Genomic DNA, 16,635 nt, shown 5'->3' with positions numbered 1-16,635 from the left:
TCTCTAATTCAGAGACCGACTGCATCTTGCGTCAGTTCCCCAGGCCCAAATTCCCCATTATGTCGGGGAGTGACACAGTCAAAGCCTCTGGGTGTAGTGAGGTTTACAAGAGAGGAACCCTAATATTATGAAACTCAGAGCTTGTGCAGGGTAGGAGGCTGTCCCTCTTCCTTGAGTGGTAAGGGAGACAAACAGAGAGGGAGAGGGAGGGTGTGTGTGTGTGTGTGTGAGAGAGAGAGAGAGAGACAGAGAGAGAGAACAAGGAAATAAGCAAATGGTTGTGGGTTTTATTACCTTTGAAAGGGAGCAGTTGGCTCTTGGGAAGTGCATAGGAGAGGAAATATTTTGTATCTTCCAAATATCATTCAAATATCTTTTAATCCAGATGCCGATAATCTGCTCAGAAAGCCCTGACTGCACACTCATTGTTTCTCCCATGTAGCCCTAGCCAGGAGTCCTTTCCTGGCTCCTTCTATCCCCGCAGTTCTTTTCTTGGGGAGGACAGGTAGGGTTTCTTAGGGAGTTAGGATGAAGAAAGCCTAAGTATGATGAATTCCCCATCCAGCACTGTGCCCAGCACATAGCAGACCTCCAATAAAGGTCTGTTAAATGAATGACAAGGACCCATTGTTTAAGATTTTAATAAAGATGGGGCAAAGGGTTGAGCTGGTCGAAAAGTCCTCAACGTCCTGACGGGACGCCCCTGAAGCCAAGGCAGTTTGAGCCCATTCATTATTCTCTCCTGGATCTTAGACAAAGCCCCGGGCCCCTTGGAGCAGCACCAGGGTTCCCGACACCCCCACCGACAGGGTCGAACGTGCACAGGCTGGGACCACGCCGGAGTTCATTGAGCCCTCTTGGGGGAGGGCAGTTCCAGGGACCAGGAAGGGATTTCCGTCCAGTGTCAGGTTATCCACCTGGGGCAGCTCGTCAGGCCGCGGCGCCCTGTTCAGTCTGTTGCAGCTGAGATCGAGCACTCTGAGCTTGGCCGGCAGTCCTTTAGGCACCTGTTCCAGCCCAGCGAACGACAGATTGAGGGAGTTTAGGGCGCTGGACCACATACATCTCGGAGCGCTAGGGTTTGCGGTGGCGCGCAGCGAGTTGTGGCTGAGGTCTAGGCTGTGGGGCTGCACACCTGCCGCCGCCAGTGCAGCACACACGCCTGTGGGCGTCTCCATTCCTGTGTTGCGCAGCGCTAGATTCTGGAGGGCCGGGAACTTGTGGGGACAGAGAGCCGCGATCAGTCCGCGTTCGCCCAGTCCAGGATTGTCAGACAGGTCTAAGCTGGTGAGGGCCGGGAAAGCGCGAACCTGTTCGCAGGAAAAGGCAGGCGAGTGTGCTTGGGCAATGCTCAGTACCTTGAGGCCTGGCTTGAGCCACTGCTGCAGCTCTGCGAGCCAGGAACGCCCTGTCGCCCACGACACGTTGCGTAGGCGCAAGCTGGAGAGTGCAAGCCCTGTGGCTTCCAGAGGCAGGGGAGGCATGGTGCCGGTTATCTCTAGGTCCTCGAGCGTCAGTTCCTGGAGGCGGGAGTACGCTAGTACACGCAGGGCGCCTACCAGTAGCTGAGCAGGAACCTGTGCGGCTCCTACTGTGAGCCGCCGCACGCGGAGAGCCTTGACCGTGTCAGCATACTGCCGCGGGTCGGCGTCGGCATCGACGCGCGTTAGAAACGGCTCTAGGCTGAGACCGCCGACACGGATCTCCACCTCGACTGCAGAAACACACTGGAAGGCTTCGGACCAGTCGGGCTGAGGTTCGGAGAAGTTGCAGACGCAGCGGAAATCTTCATCGTCCAGCTCACAAGGTTCTGGCGTGGTCGCAGAGACGTGCACCAGCGGCAGCAGCAGCAGCAACAAGCAGGATGCGCTCTCCTGGGGAGAGAGCACAGGTCTAGGAGGCCCCATCCGACCCCTGTGGCTCCCGAGTGGCACACGTTCGACCCCAAGACCCTACACTCACCATGGTCGATAAGTCTTCCCAGCCTCTGAGCTCCGGACAGGCTCTGGAAGGGCTCTAGCTTCTTTTTCCTAAACAGCGGCACCCGCCAGCTTCCAGGCTTCACACTTGTGAACTTGTGAATACTTGTGAACTGTCTCTAAGAGTTTACGTAATCCTGGGATGTCATTCAGTTCCCTCCTCTGTGAACCCTGATCACCTCCCCACCTCTCTTCCTCCCAGCCAGCCCCCCTTCCTTTCATGGAAATATTGCAGTGAAGGACGTTTCAGGGAGGGGAGCCCTAACAGGAAGGATTCTGCAGGGCATCTAGGGTTCTGTGTCTCCTGGCAGGGTCCTGATGACTCAAGCGCCCCAGGCGGTGAATGCCCTGATGACTTAGGCGCCTAAGGCGTCTCTGGTGGGTATGGGAAAAAGATGATCCTCAGTGCCTTAGGCCAGTACCATACTCTGCACTATGCAAACCCCCAAACCACCACGTTATATCCCAGAGACTCTACTTGATTCGTTTCTTTGACTTCTTCCTTGTCTTGGTTTATGTTGATCTCCCGCCACCCAAATCCAAGTCCCTGATTATCCTCAGATATTTAACTGGATGTTTTGTGGAAGAGATTGTGAACCTCATCTGTTGGCACCAAGGGATGGAATTAGGTTCAAGAAAAGGAAGTTGCTCTGAAGAAAAATTCCCCCTTCCTTTTTTTTCCCTTGCTCCTTTGATTAAGTAATAACTTTCTTAAAAGTGGAGATGTTTAACAGAGACACATTGGCCAAGTTGCTCGGTCACTTACAGTATCCATTTTCTGTCCTGAATTGTGAAGCAAGGTATTTTGAACCAGTTTTCCCACTTGCACCTTGCTCTCTCCTGCCCTCCTCTCAGTACAATCTCTGTGCCCTAGGAAGGAAGGGATGGGACTATGTTGAATGAGGATTAATTAGTAACTCACCAGTTTTGCAAAAAACAAACAAAAACAGAAAACAAAACAAAACGAAAAAACAGCAAATGTCCCAGATGATAAGGAGCTATGCATTTACAACAGCCCTCACAGGTCCACATCCCTAGACCTCTGGGGAAAGAACTATATGAAATATATGAAAGTCTTTTTTTTTTTTTTTTTTTAAGACCGAGTTTTGCTGTGTTGCCCAGGCTGGAGTGCAGTGGTGTGATCTTGGTTCACTGCAACCTCTGCCTCCCAGGTTCAAGCGATTCTCTTGCCTCAGATTCCCAAGTAGCTGGGATTACAGGAGCCCACCACCACGCCCAACTAATTATTGTAGTTTTAGGAGAGACAGGGTTTCACTCTGTTGGCCAGGCACTCCTGACCTCAGGTGATTTGCCCGCCTTGGCCTCTCAAAGTGCTGGGATTACAGGTGAGAGCCACCACATTTGGCCTGAAAGTCTTTTTTATTTTATTTGTATTTGTATTCTTATTATTTATTTATTTTTATTTATTTTTATTTTATTTGTATTTGTATTCTTATTATTTATTTATTTTTATTTTTTGAGACGGAGTTTCGCTCTTGTTGCCCAGGCTGGAGTGCAATGGCACAATCTCGGCTCACTGCAATCTCCGCCTCCCGGGTTCCAGCAATTCTCCTGCCTCAGCTCCCGAGCAGCTGGAATTACAGGGATGCGCCACTACCCCTGGCTAATTTTGTATTTTTAATAGAGATGGGGTTTCTCCATGTTGGTCAGGCTGGTCTCGAACTCCCGACCTCAAGTGATCCACCCGCCTCAGCCTCTCAAAGTGCTGGGATTACAGGTATGAGCCACCGTTCCTGACCGAAAGTCTTTTTTAAATTCCCACTTCCTCTTTAACTGAGAAGTAGCTGCAGATTTGTCCCCAGTCCAAACAAGAAGGCTCATCACTGCCCCCTGTGGGTCCTATTGGGCATACCCCAATGCACTGGGCCATGCCCTGGTGCCATGCCAGGCCTCTGTGATATCCCTGAGGACCAAGATGTGAGTATATCTGACTCGAAGTCAGCCAGTCTTGGTATCCCAGCTTTACCACTGAGGTTGTGAGACTTGGGCCTCCCTTTTGTGAAATGGAGATGATAGTATTACCTGTTTGTGAGTAAAGTCTTTGGCACAGAACCACATCTTTTCAGTGTAGTCTTGGTGACTAGTCTTCTTTCTCAGAGTCTGCATTCAGAGAACTCAGGCCCCTGAAGTCTGACACCTCATCATCTTAGGGGTGGGGAGGTGCCAGTTAAGAGGAGCAGTGATGGTTCTGCAAAGATCTCCAGCTTACAGCTTGATTCCACAAATATCTACCATTTGTCTACCCAGTACTAGGGTTGGTAGAAAGCCCTGGGATGCAGACATAACCAAGACAATCCCTGAAGTGCTCCAGGAGGTGGGTAGAGCAAACATGAACCCAGAACTTCAGTCCATAGTGGAGAGGGCTCTTACAGAAGAGAAATCAAAGGCTTGTGTTGTTGGGGGAGGAGGGCGGGGGTGGGGAGGAACATGGTCTGGAGAAAGGAACAGCCAGTCCTGTACAAGACAGGACCTGGGGCTGGTTCTTACAGGGTTAACAGTGTTGCCAGACAGGTAGATACAGAAAGGCAGTTTGGACAGCTGTAGTTGTCTGAGCAGACACTGGGCAGAATATAGCTTTTGGCTGGGAACTTGTTTCATCTTCCCCACCTGGAGTAAGTGTGGGTTTAGTTGTAGTTGTTGTTGTTGTTTTCTTTTTTCTTTTTTTTTTTTTTTTGAGATGGAGTTTTACTCTTGTTGCCCAGGCTGGAGTGCAATGACGCAATCTTAGCTCACCGCAACCTTCATCTCCTGGGTTCAAGCGATTCTCCTGCCTCAGTCTCCCGAGTAGCTGGGATTACAAGCATGTGCCACCACACCTGGTTAATTTTGCATTTTTAGTACAGACGGGGTTTCACCATGTTGGTCAGGCTGGTCTCGAACTCCTGACCTCAGGTGATCCACCCGCCTCCGTCTCCCAAAGTGCTGGGATTATAGGCATGAGCCACCTTGCCCGGCCAAGTGTGGGTTTTAGAAGCCAGCCTGGGTTAAGTGCAGTGGCTCATGCCTGTAATTCTAGCACTTTAGGAGGCCAAGCTGAAAGGATCATTTAAGGCTGAGCTCCAGGCTGTGATAAGCCATGATTGCACCACTGCACTGCAGCCTGGGCAACAGAGCAAGACCCTGGCTCAAAATAATAATAAATAAATAAATGAATAAATAAATAAATAAATAAATAAATAAAAAGTTTTTCTTGGAGAAATAAGAAAATAAAATTTTTTTTAATTAAATTTTTTTTAAAAATTGAAAAATTAAAAAAAGAAGCCAGACAGTTGCATGAGGAAGGGATCAAGATCCAGGCCCTGTCCCTGGCCAGAGCATGGTGCATAGCAGGTGCTCAATAAATAGCTGTCCAGGGGATGGATGGATGGATACTGGGAGAAAAGATATTAAGGATAGAATGATGATCTGTAGATATTTTAACGTGCTGTTTTGTGGAAGAGATTGCAGACTTCATTGATTAACTCCAAGGGGTAGAATTAAGGTCAAGGGAAAGAAGTTGGTTTTAAGAATAACTTTTTTCCTAGATTTGTGCTTAATTGAACCTTTGCCTAAATTATATAGCTTTTTAAAAATTAGAGGTTTCCTGTAAAAATTCTTAGGTGCCACCAGGACCCTAATCTCCTGGAGCTGCCAAGGGGGTCTGGGAGGAGACAACATCAAATAATTACACTATAACTTAATGATAGCTGTGAAAAGGGTTATGAAGAAGCTGGGTCATTGGTACAATGGTTCTGAGTATGTGACACTGGACTTGAGATGTTGAGAATGTTGTTAAGGGAAGGATGCTGGTAGAGAGAAGAGGTAAAGGCAGAGAAAACAACTTGTGCAAGAGCCTCCCCCAAGAGTGGGAGTGGGTGGAGGAGAAAAAGAGCAGGGCTTGTTAACAAAGAGAAGGTCCCAGAAGAGGTGAGTCCAGATTGGAGAGGTATGCAGGGGTTAGACCATGTAGAGCTAAGTCGGCCACAATTCCAATTTTGAGTGTGAGGAACATGGGTTTTTTTTTTAAGCTCTGTTGCCTAGGCTGGAGTGCAGTGGCTGGATCTCAGCTCACTGCAAGCTCCGCCTCCTGGGTTCACGCCATTCTCCTGCCTCAACCTCCCGAGTAGCTGGGACTACAGGCGCCCGCCACCTCGCCCGGCTAGTTTTTTTTTTTTTGTACTTTTTAGTAGAGACAGGGTTTCACCGTGTTCGCCAGGATGGTTTCGATCTCCTGACCTTGTGATCCCCCCGTCTCGGCCTCCCAAAGTGCTGGGATTACAGGCTTGAGCCACCGCGCCCGGCCAAGGAACATGGTTTTTTATTCACTAGTGTTTCCTTAGTGCCTAGTAGACTAGTGGCGCTCAACATTTGGTGAAAGATTTTATCCTAAAAATTATGGGAACTCAGTTTTATGCAGAGAAGTGAAATAATGATATTTTTCTCATTTTCATCATGTATAAAATGAGAATAACGGTCATTGTGGTGAACATTCTGTAAAGCAAAAATAAAATTCTAAGCCCCCCCAACCCCCACCATCTGAATGGACTTCCTCTTCAGCCAGGGCTCTTTTAAAATTTAACGGAGTGACTGTTTCAAGGCATGATGGGAAGTGGGAGTTGAACATGCCTCATTATACCTCTCCAGCGTTAACATCAACACAGACTTTAAATTTGATAAGAAACATTTTACAACCCATTCTCTCTGAAGCCTAGGATTTGAAGGTTTCCTCTGCACATAGGAACTTGGGTCTCCACAATCCTTCATCTTAACCCAGACATTCCTTTCTATTGATCTCAGGTCTTTAGAGAAACTCAACCAATTGTCAACCAGAAAAATTTAAAACCTACCTATAAGCTGGAAGCCCCCCCACCGCCTCACTTTGAGTTGTCCCGCCTTTGTGTTGTCCCACAAACCAATGTCTTTCTTTCTTTCTCTCCCTCTCCTCCCCTCCCTTCCCTTCCTTCTTTCCTCCTTTCCTTCTTTCTGTTAGGAACAACACCCAAAATCCTAAGGGAAATTGAACACTCGAACAAAGGATTCTTAGCAAAGCAATTTTACTTCTGTGCAGAGGGGTGTCTGTTTGACCAGTCGCCATGAGAGCACACCTGAACAAAGGGGCACGAGAGCCTTTATTCCTGACGCAAGTCCTGCGGGTCATACAATCTAAACTAATCCCGGTTGGCTAAACACTTGAATTTTTTAGATAAGGTGGACACTTAAAAGAAAGTGGAGAGGAAGGGGAAGGGGTGCCTGTAATGAACTACAAAGTTAGTCCTCTTTCCAAATAAAGAAAGGAATGTGAGCTGGTACAGATAACACCTGGTACTGTGGCGTGCCTGGGCATCTAACGAAGGCAAAAAGGAAAAGAAAAAGGGGAAAAAAGGTGTGTGTGTGGGGTACTATGAATTAAAGAATATAAGATTGATCTAATTATTTGAAGAGAAACCTCATCATATCCCACATTTCTTTCTTTCTTTTTCTTTTTTTTTTTGAGACGGAGTTTTGCTCTTGTAGCCCAGGCTGGCGTGCAATGGCGCGATCTCGGCCCACTGCAACCTCCGCCTCACGGATTCAAACGATTCTCCTGTCTCAGGCTCCGGCGTAGCTGGGATTACAGGTACCCACCACTACGGCTAATTTTTGTATTTTTAGTAGAGATGGGGTTTCACCATGTTGGCCAGGCCGGTCTCAAACTCCTGACCTAAATTGATCCATCCGCCTCGGCCTCCCAAAGTGCTAGGATTACAGGCGTGAGCCACAACGCCCGGCCCAACCAGTGTATTTCTTGAATGAATTGGATTTAAGTCTCATATCTCCCTAAAATATGTAAAACCAAGCTGTACTGGACCACCTTGGGCACATGTTCTCAGGACCTCCCGAGGGCTGTGTCACGGGCCATGGTCACTCATATTTGGCTCAGAATAAGTCTCTTCAAATATTTTACAGAGTTTGACTCTTCGTTGACAATTCAATGACGCTTCAAGCGTTTCTGGCAGCTCTTATCAGTGGGATCCGCCTTAATGGTGAAATGGCATCGTGGCGCTTCCCGGAGTTCAGGGTTGTTTTGAACGTTCATCTAGAGCGCATTGTGGGTGGGGAAGCTGTGTTTGCTGAGTAAATTGTGACACCGCTGGCTTGGGGCACTTGAGGTGAGGGATTGAGTGACTTCTTTTCCTAAAATTGATAAGACAAATCAATCAGAGGCGGAGCGCCGCCTCTGGCTCTGGTCTGGTGGTGCAGCGTCTCTAGCCCGTACCCCGCCCACCGTCCCCGCGCAGCGTCCACTCGCCGAGCCCCGCCCTCACCCAGCACCCACCCCACTCCTGGCGCCTTCCCCGCCTGGTCCTTCCCTGTGCTGAGTCTGCGCAGTCGGTGCCATCGTCTACGCCCCTGGGAGCGTTGTGGCGGCTGTTTCCTGCGGCGTTCCTCCTCTTGCTCCACCATGTGGAGCCGACGGCAGGGCTCCCTTAGGCCCACAGTCTGCGGGGTGGAGGAGCTACGGCGCCGCCGGCGGGAGCAGGAGGCAGGTGTGGGCGGCCGAGGGAGCGCGGGGGCATAGAGCGGTCGGAGATAGGTTGAGACTTCAGGTTTGGAGCCGCGGGATCTGGGTTCCGGTGGTCCTTCCCGCGCTCAGCCTGCTCTTCTGCCCCCAGCACTGCGGAAGGCGCGGAGGGAGCAGCAGCTGGTCAGCAAGAGGCTGCTGAGAGAAGACGCCCCAGAGGAAGCTGGAGAGGGATGTATGGCTGCGATCCTCGGGGAAGCCGAGGTGAGGGGGCAAGGCAGGGTGCGCTGGAGTCCACGCCACTGGCGCCAGACTCCCGGGAGTACTCGAGGTCTGCCCCAAACCTGAACGCAATCCACTCTACACTTCCATGCATCCAGTGGGTCAAGCCAGAAACAGGGGAATCATCCTGCACAACTCTGACCCTCAACCCCATATCAGTCCATCATCAAATCCTAGTTGTTTACCTCCTGAAGAGCTTTGGAGTCTTTACATGCTTCACCATCGAAGCTGCCACCACTACCTCTCTGGATACTACTGCAGTCTCCTAAAAGGTCACCCTGCATCTATGCTTGTCGCCGTCAATACGTCCTTTAAAAACACATGGAGACCAAAATCTTTCCTGTGCCCTGCAAATCACAGCATGGTCTAGCCTCTTCCTAACTCTAATTTTATCAGTTTTCTCATCCTAGCCACTGTCCCCTTTTCAGTTCCTGCAAGGATATATCGGACCCTTGTGTCTCAAGCACTTGGCATTCGCTACGTCTAATGTGGGTTTCTTTTGGTATTCTGTCTTGAGAACCTTTTTTTTGTTTTGTTTTGTTTTTTTGAGACAGAGTCTTGCTGTGTCGCCAGGCTGGAGTGCAGTGGCATGATCTCGGCTCACTGCAACATCCGCCTCCCGGGTTCAAGCGATTCTCCTGCCTCAGCCTCCTGAGTAGCTGGGATTACAGGCGCGCGCCACTATGCCCGGCTAATTTTTGTATTTTTAGTAGAGGCGGGGTTTCACCATGTTTGTCAGGCTGGTCTCGAACTCCTGACCTCGTGATCCACCCGCCTCGGCCTCCCGAAGTGCTGGGATTACAGGCGTGAGCCACTGTGCCCGGCCACCTACTTGTAAAATATTAATCATTATCTAATGGCTTGTTTATTGTTATTTCTCCAACTAGACTTTAATTGCAGGAAAACCTAGATCCTGTGTTATTTGTTATCATTGAAAACCCGGTTGCCTGCATATTATCTGGCATATAGTTAAGTGCTTAGTATTTATTGAATGAGTGAATGAAAGGATTTATTCAGCAAGCATTGAGTATCCCCTATATTTGTATTATGTTTACATACATAGTTTATCGTACATACTATGTTGACATATATATTGTCAACTTATTTCTAGGTTGTACTATTCCATTGTGTGCTTACTTTATGCCAGGACACTGTGCTGGTCACTGAGGTACATAAAGATGAAGTCCCTTTCTTTGAGGTGCTCACAGCCCAGTGAAGAAGATATGTCATAAGGAAAGGAAACATGAGGAACAAAAGAAACTCCTAAGTCTCTCAAAAAGAGCTAACTTCCCAGAGGGAATGAGGAGCAGAAATCTGAAAAGAGTGGGAAGCTGGAGAGGGTATCCAGGCAGAAGGAATAGCATGTGCAAAAGCTCGGAAGTGTTAGGAAAAAAAAAAAAAAAAGGCTAATGTTGTGCTAGTTGTTGTTAGAGTGTAGGTTGCATGGGGAGAATGGCTGGAGGGGTAGGTTTTGCCAGGCTGAGGGGTTTAAATATCCTTGAAAGAACCTTGTATGAAGGCAGGGTAGATATTGTTATTCTCATTTTCAGGTGAGGAAACTTAGGTTCAGGTCCCATGTGGAGTGAGTGGCAGGTATGGTATTAGAACTCAGTTCTGATTCTCTGTCCACTCCACTCCAAGGTAGATGCTTATTAGTTGCATTAGGTGTGAATGACAAGTTCTGGAGGCGGTGTGATATTGGAAGACTCACAGGTGAAGTGGGCAGAGAGAAACTTAGAACTTGCTTTCTGGGAACTATGTGTTCTCCTTTCCCTGCCCTGAACTCCAGGTGCAGCAGTTCCTGCGGCAAGCCCAGCGGGGTACAGAAGAAAAGGAGAGAGAGGGGGCTCTGGTTAGCCTTCGTCGAGGCTTGCAGCACCCTGAAACTCAGCAAACCTTCATCCAGTCAGTGTGGGTAGTGTGGGGGAGGGGGGAGCTGGGGCTCTGAGGGATGGGCCACAAGCTAAGCAGGGCTCTGGTACTCATTCACGTAGGCTGGAGGGCAGCATGCGGACCCTGGTCGGGCTCCTGACCAGCAACCAGGCTCTGCTGCAGCTTGAGGCGGCTCGGTGCCTGCATGAGCTTTCTCACTCTGAGCAGTCCACCATTGCTGAGGCCTGCCTGCCAGCTACTTCCTACCTCCTCACCTACCTCTCCGGTCACAGCTCAGACTTCATAGTAAGCCTTGTCCCTTCCTATCTTGTTCTTGGTTTAGATTTTAAAATTGTGCTTTTGGGACCAGTTTGAGCTGGCAAGTAGGAGGAAGAAAACATATTTGCCCTTATGCCTACAGCCATGCCTACACCCATCATCTCCCCACCCTCTTGTGAGCCTCAAGGATAGCTGCTCCAGTGTCCCCATCACCTCCCCTCCCCATCTCCCCACACCCAGCCTGGCATGAAACAGGCCAAGCCCAGTGCTTTTGTTGCCTGTTCTCAGGAGCTGTGTCTGTATACACTGGGTAACCTGATCGTGGAGAGTGAGGCTGTGAGAAGGCAGCTCCTGCCACAGGGCATTGTTCCAGCCTTGGCTGCCTGCATTCAGGTGACTCCTTTCTTCCTCCCTGGGCAACCCTTCCTTTGCTCCTTCCCACATGCTCCATCTACTTTGGTTAGGTAGCTGCAGCCTCTGCTCTGTGCCAAGGGGCTGAAAGTCTCTGAAGACCTTATGACCCAGCTTCCAGTCAGATCCTTACCCTGTCTACTTTCAGTCCCCCCATGTGGCTGTGCTGGAAGCTCTTGGATATGCCTTGTCCCAGCTTCTACAGGCTAAGGAAGCTCCAGAGAAGATCATTCCGTGAGTAAAATTGTCTTTAGATGTGCAGCCAGAGGTGACCCACTCAGTAGTAGTATAGCTCCCGGATGCCTGAATGATTTCCAAAGCTGTTGCACATTTTAACTTCATATGTCTGGCTAGGAAGGGCTTTGGGTTTGGACACTTTCCCATCTGGGCAGGGCTTTGGGTCTGGACACTTTCCTACCTGCTATCAGGGTTTGGTAAGAGCCACTGGCATCTTCGTGGTTCCTACTCACAGCCCTGCTTCTGCCAGCAGCTCCATCTTGGCCTCCACTCTCCCTCAGCACATGCTACAAATGTTGCAGCCTGGCCCAAAGCTGAACCCTGGGGTCGCTGTGGAGTTTGCCTGGTGCCTTCATTACATCATCTGCAGGTAACATGGTGCAATTGGGAAAGTACCACAGATCTTCCCTGGCCCTTTCATGATATTCAACTCTTTGAACTTGGGTCTGGAATTGCTATAGTGAGTTTTCCTCCCTCCACTCTCCTCTCTTTTTGCAGCCCAGGAGACCCACAGACCTTAGCTGTTTCTTTTTTTTTTTTTTTTTTGAGACAGAGTCTTGCTCTGTCACCCAGGCTGGATGGAGTGCAGTGGTGCAATCTCAGCTCGCTGGAACCTCTGCCTCCCGGGTTCAAGCGATTCTCCTGCCTCAGCCTCCTGAGTAGCTGGGACTATAGGTGCATGCCACCATGCCTGGCTAATTTTTGTATTTCTAATAGAGACAGGGTTTCGCCATGTTGGCCAGGCTGGTCTCGAACTCCTGACTTCAGATGATCCACCCGCCTCGGCCTCCCAAAGTGCTGGGATTATAGGCATGAGCCACCACACCCAACTGCTTCACTTCTTAAAGGTGGAATTGACTATATACATAGTGACTGCTTGCTTCCTGTTTCCCAGCCAGGTCAGCAATCCTCTGCTCATTGGCCATGGGGCTCTGTCTACTCTGGGGTTGCTGCTGTTGGACTTGGCTGGGGCTGTCCAGAGAACTGAGGATGCAGGACTGGAGCTGGTAGGTGAAGAGGTCAGGTGAAATTCTGGGAGATGTTTCCTGATACTCCGGAATGCAGGTAACCTCTTCCTTCTTACACCTGACACCCCAATTTGTCTTTGCAGCTGGCATGCCCCGTGCTTCGATGTCTAAGCAACCTGCTAACTGAGGCAGCAGTGGAGACTGTGGGAGGGCAAATGCAGCTCAGAGATGAGCGTGTTGTGGCAGCCTTATTTATCCTTCTGCAGTTCTTTTTCCAGAAACAGCCCAGTCTACTCCCTGAGGGCCTCTGGCTCCTCAACAACCTCACTGGTATGCACCATAATCTGCCCAGGCCTGGACATTTGGATAATGGGGATATTTCCTCATGGCCTAGACTGAGGTGGATAGTATTGGCAGGGGTGGTGGGGGAAAGCAGTTTTTCACCCTGGTACTTCTCTTCCAGCAAACAGTCCTAGTTTCTGTACCTCCTTGCTCTCCCTGGATCTGATTGAGCCCCTCTTGCAGCTGTTGCCAGTATCTAATGTGGTGAGCGTAATGGTATGTATTGGGGTCACTTGAATCCAAGATCTGGTAGTCGGATTGTATGGGACAGCAGTTCTGAGCCCTCAGATGTACCCTTAGTTGAGAGCCAGCAGGTGGTGGTGTGTGGCCTCAGGGCCCAACCAGTCTAGGTATGTGTCCCTTAAACTGGATTATTTATCCTTGGACAAATCACCTAACCACCTTAAGCTTCAGCCTCCTCACTTATAATTGGGGATAATCTTGCATCATAGGGTAGTTGTAGGAGTATGAGAACATGCATGTAGAAGAGCTTGGCATGGTGCCTGGGCATGTGGCCACCATGTCATATATTTTAGCTATTGTTATGATCTTTGTTTCATTCTTTGTAGACTATATATGTATCTATCTGCAGGTGCTCACAGTTTTGTGCAATGTTGCAGAGAAGGGTCCTGCTTACTGCCAGCGGCTGTGGCCAGGGCCCCTGCTTCCCGCCTTGCTGCACACACTAGCCTTTTCTGACACTGAAGTAGTGGGCCAGAGTTTGGAGCTGCTGCATCTGCTGTTCCTGTATCAGCCAGAGGTATAGGTTTCTGGCCCACATCCTCAGTCACCCCTGTTCTGAAGCCACACAATAGCTCCCTTCCAGTCCAGTCCTAACTATAGTTCGCTGAGCCTGGCTAACCTATATAGGTTCCATGTCAGAACCTTCGTCCTTTTGTGGGGGAATGCACCCTCTAAAGTGGGCTGACCCATGAGGCTGTGGGAATCAAGTCTTAGGACACAGATGAGGTATGCTGAATTTTCTTCCCTGCCCCTAGGCTGTTCAGGTCTTCCTGCAGCAGTCAGGGCTGCAGGCCCTGGAAAGGCATCAGGAAGAGGCCCAGCTCCAGGATCGTGTGTATGCTCTCCAGCAGACAGCTCTTCAAGGGTGATCTCGTTTCTCAATGTCACTCATTCCCCTCTCTCTTAACATCAAGCTTCTTTGTCCAGTAGAGCCTTTGGAGATTTAGGACCATAATGATGTCTCATGTTCTCTGCTCCCATACCTAAGCCAAGACCTTTGGGTCCCAGCTCCTCCTCTTTCACTCAGCACTATCTAGGCAGGAGGACCAAAAGGGACTCAGTTTGGTCTACTTATTCTGGGGCCCTAGAATCCCTGCCCCCCACCCTTCATTTTTGCTTCAGCAGCTGGTAGCTTTTGATGAGACAGAATAAAGTTTTATTTTTATATTAAGCTACTTTGCCTCAGTGGTTACACAGTAAGGGGTAGAGGGTAGATGAGGACAAGAACACCCTGAGAAAGTATTTTACAGCACAAGCTTTATGAGGAATAGGGGAACACATTTTTTTCACATTATACTAAGTCCAGCAGAGCCCAGGCTCTGGGGCTGTTGCTCTTAATCCTCAGTGGAGGCTTCAGGCTTTACCACTTAGCACGTTCTCCAGGGCTCTGGTTACCTGATCAGCACTGAAGTTGTTCAAAGGGACATTCTTCTCTTGGCCAAATGCTGAGGAGAAAGAGGGAGGTGTCTTTATTTATTCTACACTGTGGAGGCCACTGAAGTAAAATAAAAGATCTTGTCTTTATCTTACAGTTTTGTTAAGATGGGAAGAGTATTAAAGAGATATGATCAAAATATATTTGGTATGCCTAGAATTAATACAATAGGTCTCAAACACATCTAGTAAGCCCAAGTCCAAACAGAATTTTCGCTGATTCTGGATGGCCACAATGGGTTATTTCAGGGAAGCTTTCAGGGGTACTGTAGGCATTTATTACTAACTACTGTGAGCAATGTGTTGATGCAATACCTTGGCTGGGTGCCCTTTTTTTTTTTTTTTTTTTTTTATTTTTTTGAGATGGAGTCTCGCTCTGTCACTCAGGCGGGAGTGTAGGGGTGCGATCTCCACTCACTGCAACCTCCACCTCCTGGGTTCAAGCAATTCTCCTGCCTCAGCCTCCTGAGTAGCTGGGATTACAGGCACCCGCCACCATGCCTGGCTAATTTTTGTATTTTTAATAGAGACGGGGTTTTACCATATTGGCCAGGCTGGTCTCGAACTCCTGACCTCAGGTGATTCACCTGCTTCAGCCTCCCAGAGTGCTGGGATTACAGGCATGAGCCACCGCGCCCGGCTGGGTACCCATTCTCTAGGCTCCCATAGGCTATCTAACATAATACCCAGCACAATACACCAAAGTTACTCGTGTCTCTCTCCTCCTGTAGTCTACTGGCTTTTGGAAGGGGAAGCTTTTTTCCTCCTCCAATGATTAGTGCATGTCTAATGTCTACTGTGTCTCACAGATGTCTACTGTGAGAACCAATCTGCTTAAGGTGGTCACTCTCCTCCACCTCCTCCTGACATTCCCAGGGCACCAAATAGTTAAAAGCTGTGATTAAAATCCTGTTATGCAGTATGTATAAATATTTATTGTATACCTACAATGTGTTAGGCAACATGATAGGAAAATTTCATTTTGCAATACACTGCCATGCCAGTCTTAGAGGGGTAAGTGCATTCTAGGAAAAGGGAACAAATGTAAAGGCTCAAGCCTGTTATAGCCTAGCTGCAACACTTTAGGTATGTTCCACAAAGTTTTGATTCCATTTTCTAATCTCTACAATGAGAAAAGAAGAACACGCTTCCTCCTAACTAATGAAGGTTAAATGAGTTAGGCTCTGCGTGCTCCAAATTACTGAGATTCTCACATACTACCTGGACTGACACTGGCTACACGTTATTTGGAGAAACTATACTGACTAGCTTCTCTCCTATCTGAAGCCCATTCTTAACTACAAAAACGTCAGTTCCTGATCCCTACGCAGAATTCGGTCAGCCTCCATACTTACGTTGCCCGAATTACAACGCATCATATAACCCTGCGAATATAAATTTATTCATGGAAACAAGATCAACAGCAAGGCTAAAGTCCGAGTTCCAGTTTCTCCACGGGTTTCTGCATGACCTTGGGCAGTCCCTTCTCAAACCCTTGTTCCCCTACCGGTGCCCCAGGCTCCTGGCGTCCCGCACTTACCGTAGCGGGCCCAGAGCTTGGGCTGCACATCGGAGCATTCGCGGATTAGGATGGGTAGGTCGGGATTCGCCTTCTTTAGCTCCACATAGCGTTTCTCAATGAAGTCCCTGCGGGGCCGGAGAGAGCGCCGCGCGTACTGTGGGCGCCGGCTTCCCTCAACTTCAGGGAGGTCGAGGTCGTGACCCCGGCGTCCCGAAGCCCGCCCGCCTCACCACGCCGCGCCTCACCTGACGCCCTGGCTGCCGGGCGAGCGCTGACATAAGTGGATGCGAATCTCACGCAGGCCCAGCTTTGCCCCGATTCCTCGACTCGCTGCGGCCGCCGCCATCTTGGCTAATACCGAAGTCCCCAGTTCCAGGTCTTCGGGCCAAGTTCTTCGGTCTGACCAATCGCGGACCCTTCAGCCTAGGCCTTAGGCCAGATGACGCAGGGGCGGGGTAAAGCTTGGCCAATGATATAAAAGTATTGTAGGACCGCTGCGAGGTCAATGTCTTTGCGCTCGGGGTTGGTCAGAGGGAAAAACAGGAAGCGGAAAGGCTACGAACG

The 16,635-nt window shown here is 49.3% G+C and overlaps 3 protein-coding genes across 10 annotated transcripts; 1 reads left to right on the top strand and 2 right to left on the bottom strand.

Moving 5' to 3' along the window:
* Positions 1-625: 625 nt before the first annotated feature.
* CD14 (CD14 molecule) lies at positions 626-2,133 on the bottom strand. The gene is made up of 2 exons (XM_008014692.3): positions 1,963-2,133; positions 626-1,874 (listed from the first exon to the last, which is right to left on the bottom strand). Exons 1-2 carry the CDS (start codon positions 1,963-1,965, stop codon positions 750-752), a joined length of 1,128 nt encoding a protein of 375 aa, XP_008012883.1. The 5' UTR covers positions 1,966-2,133; the 3' UTR covers positions 626-749.
* A 6,202-nt stretch (positions 2,134-8,335) lies between these two features.
* Positions 8,336-14,286, top strand: TMCO6 (transmembrane and coiled-coil domains 6). Of its 8 annotated transcripts, none has more exons than XR_501684.3 (12): positions 8,336-8,506; positions 8,633-8,745; positions 10,553-10,674; positions 10,758-10,941; positions 11,203-11,307; positions 11,474-11,559; positions 11,813-11,932; positions 12,458-12,569; positions 12,674-12,860; positions 12,994-13,088; positions 13,493-13,632; positions 13,871-13,978. XR_501684.3 is itself a non-coding variant. In XM_008014697.3 (12 exons), the coding sequence occupies exons 1-12, from the start codon at positions 8,422-8,424 to the stop codon at positions 13,982-13,984; spliced, it is 1,485 nt and encodes a 494-aa protein (XP_008012888.3). In that variant the 5' UTR covers positions 8,338-8,421; the 3' UTR covers positions 13,985-14,286. The 8 variants fall into 8 exon arrangements, 7 of the variants coding, with proteins under 7 accessions (XP_008012888.3, XP_008012886.3, XP_008012891.3 ...); XM_008014697.3 differs by having other exon boundaries at positions 8,338-8,506; positions 10,553-10,668; positions 13,465-13,632; positions 13,871-14,286; XM_008014695.3 differs by having other exon boundaries at positions 8,338-8,506; positions 13,465-13,632; positions 13,871-14,286.
* A 69-nt stretch (positions 14,287-14,355) lies between these two features.
* NDUFA2 (NADH:ubiquinone oxidoreductase subunit A2) lies at positions 14,356-16,634 on the bottom strand. The gene is made up of 3 exons (XM_008014694.2): positions 16,317-16,634; positions 16,090-16,196; positions 14,356-14,560 (listed from the first exon to the last, which is right to left on the bottom strand). Exons 1-3 carry the CDS (start codon positions 16,415-16,417, stop codon positions 14,469-14,471), a joined length of 300 nt encoding a protein of 99 aa, XP_008012885.1. The 5' UTR covers positions 16,418-16,634; the 3' UTR covers positions 14,356-14,468.
* Between the last annotated feature and the right edge of the window lies 1 nt (position 16,635).

The sequence above is a fragment of the Chlorocebus sabaeus genome, chromosome 23 (genome assembly GCF_047675955.1).
Source record: "Chlorocebus sabaeus isolate Y175 chromosome 23, mChlSab1.0.hap1, whole genome shotgun sequence".
NCBI lineage: Eukaryota > Metazoa > Chordata > Mammalia > Primates > Cercopithecidae > Chlorocebus > Chlorocebus sabaeus.
This window is presented reverse-complemented; position numbering and strand designations above follow the sequence as displayed.

What these genes read in the sequence shown, in the direction of transcription:
- TMCO6 (XM_008014695.3), top strand. Translation starts at nt 8,422, where the DNA reads ATGTGGAGCCGACGGCAGGGCTCCCTTAGGCCCACAGTCTGCGGGGTG. An exon ending in CCGGCGGGAGCAGGAGGCAG is followed by an intron (nt 8,507 to 8,632) that starts GTGTGGGCGGCC and finishes TTCTGCCCCCAG; the next exon opens with CACTGCGGAAGGCGCGGAGG. An exon ending in GCTCCTCAACAACCTCACTG is followed by an intron (nt 12,861 to 12,993) that starts GTATGCACCATA and finishes CTTCTCTTCCAG; the next exon opens with CAAACAGTCCTAGTTTCTGT.
- NDUFA2 (XM_008014694.2), bottom strand. Translation starts at nt 16,417, where the DNA reads ATGGCGGCGGCCGCAGCGAGTCGAGGAATCGGGGCAAAGCTGGGCCTG. An exon ending in CCCGGCAGCCAGGGCGTCAG is followed by an intron (nt 16,197 to 16,316) that starts GTGAGGCGCGGC and finishes CCGGCCCCGCAG; the next exon opens with GGACTTCATTGAGAAACGCT. An exon ending in CAAGCTCTGGGCCCGCTACG is followed by an intron (nt 14,561 to 16,089) that starts GTAAGTGCGGGA and finishes CTTTCTCCTCAG; the next exon opens with CATTTGGCCAAGAGAAGAAT.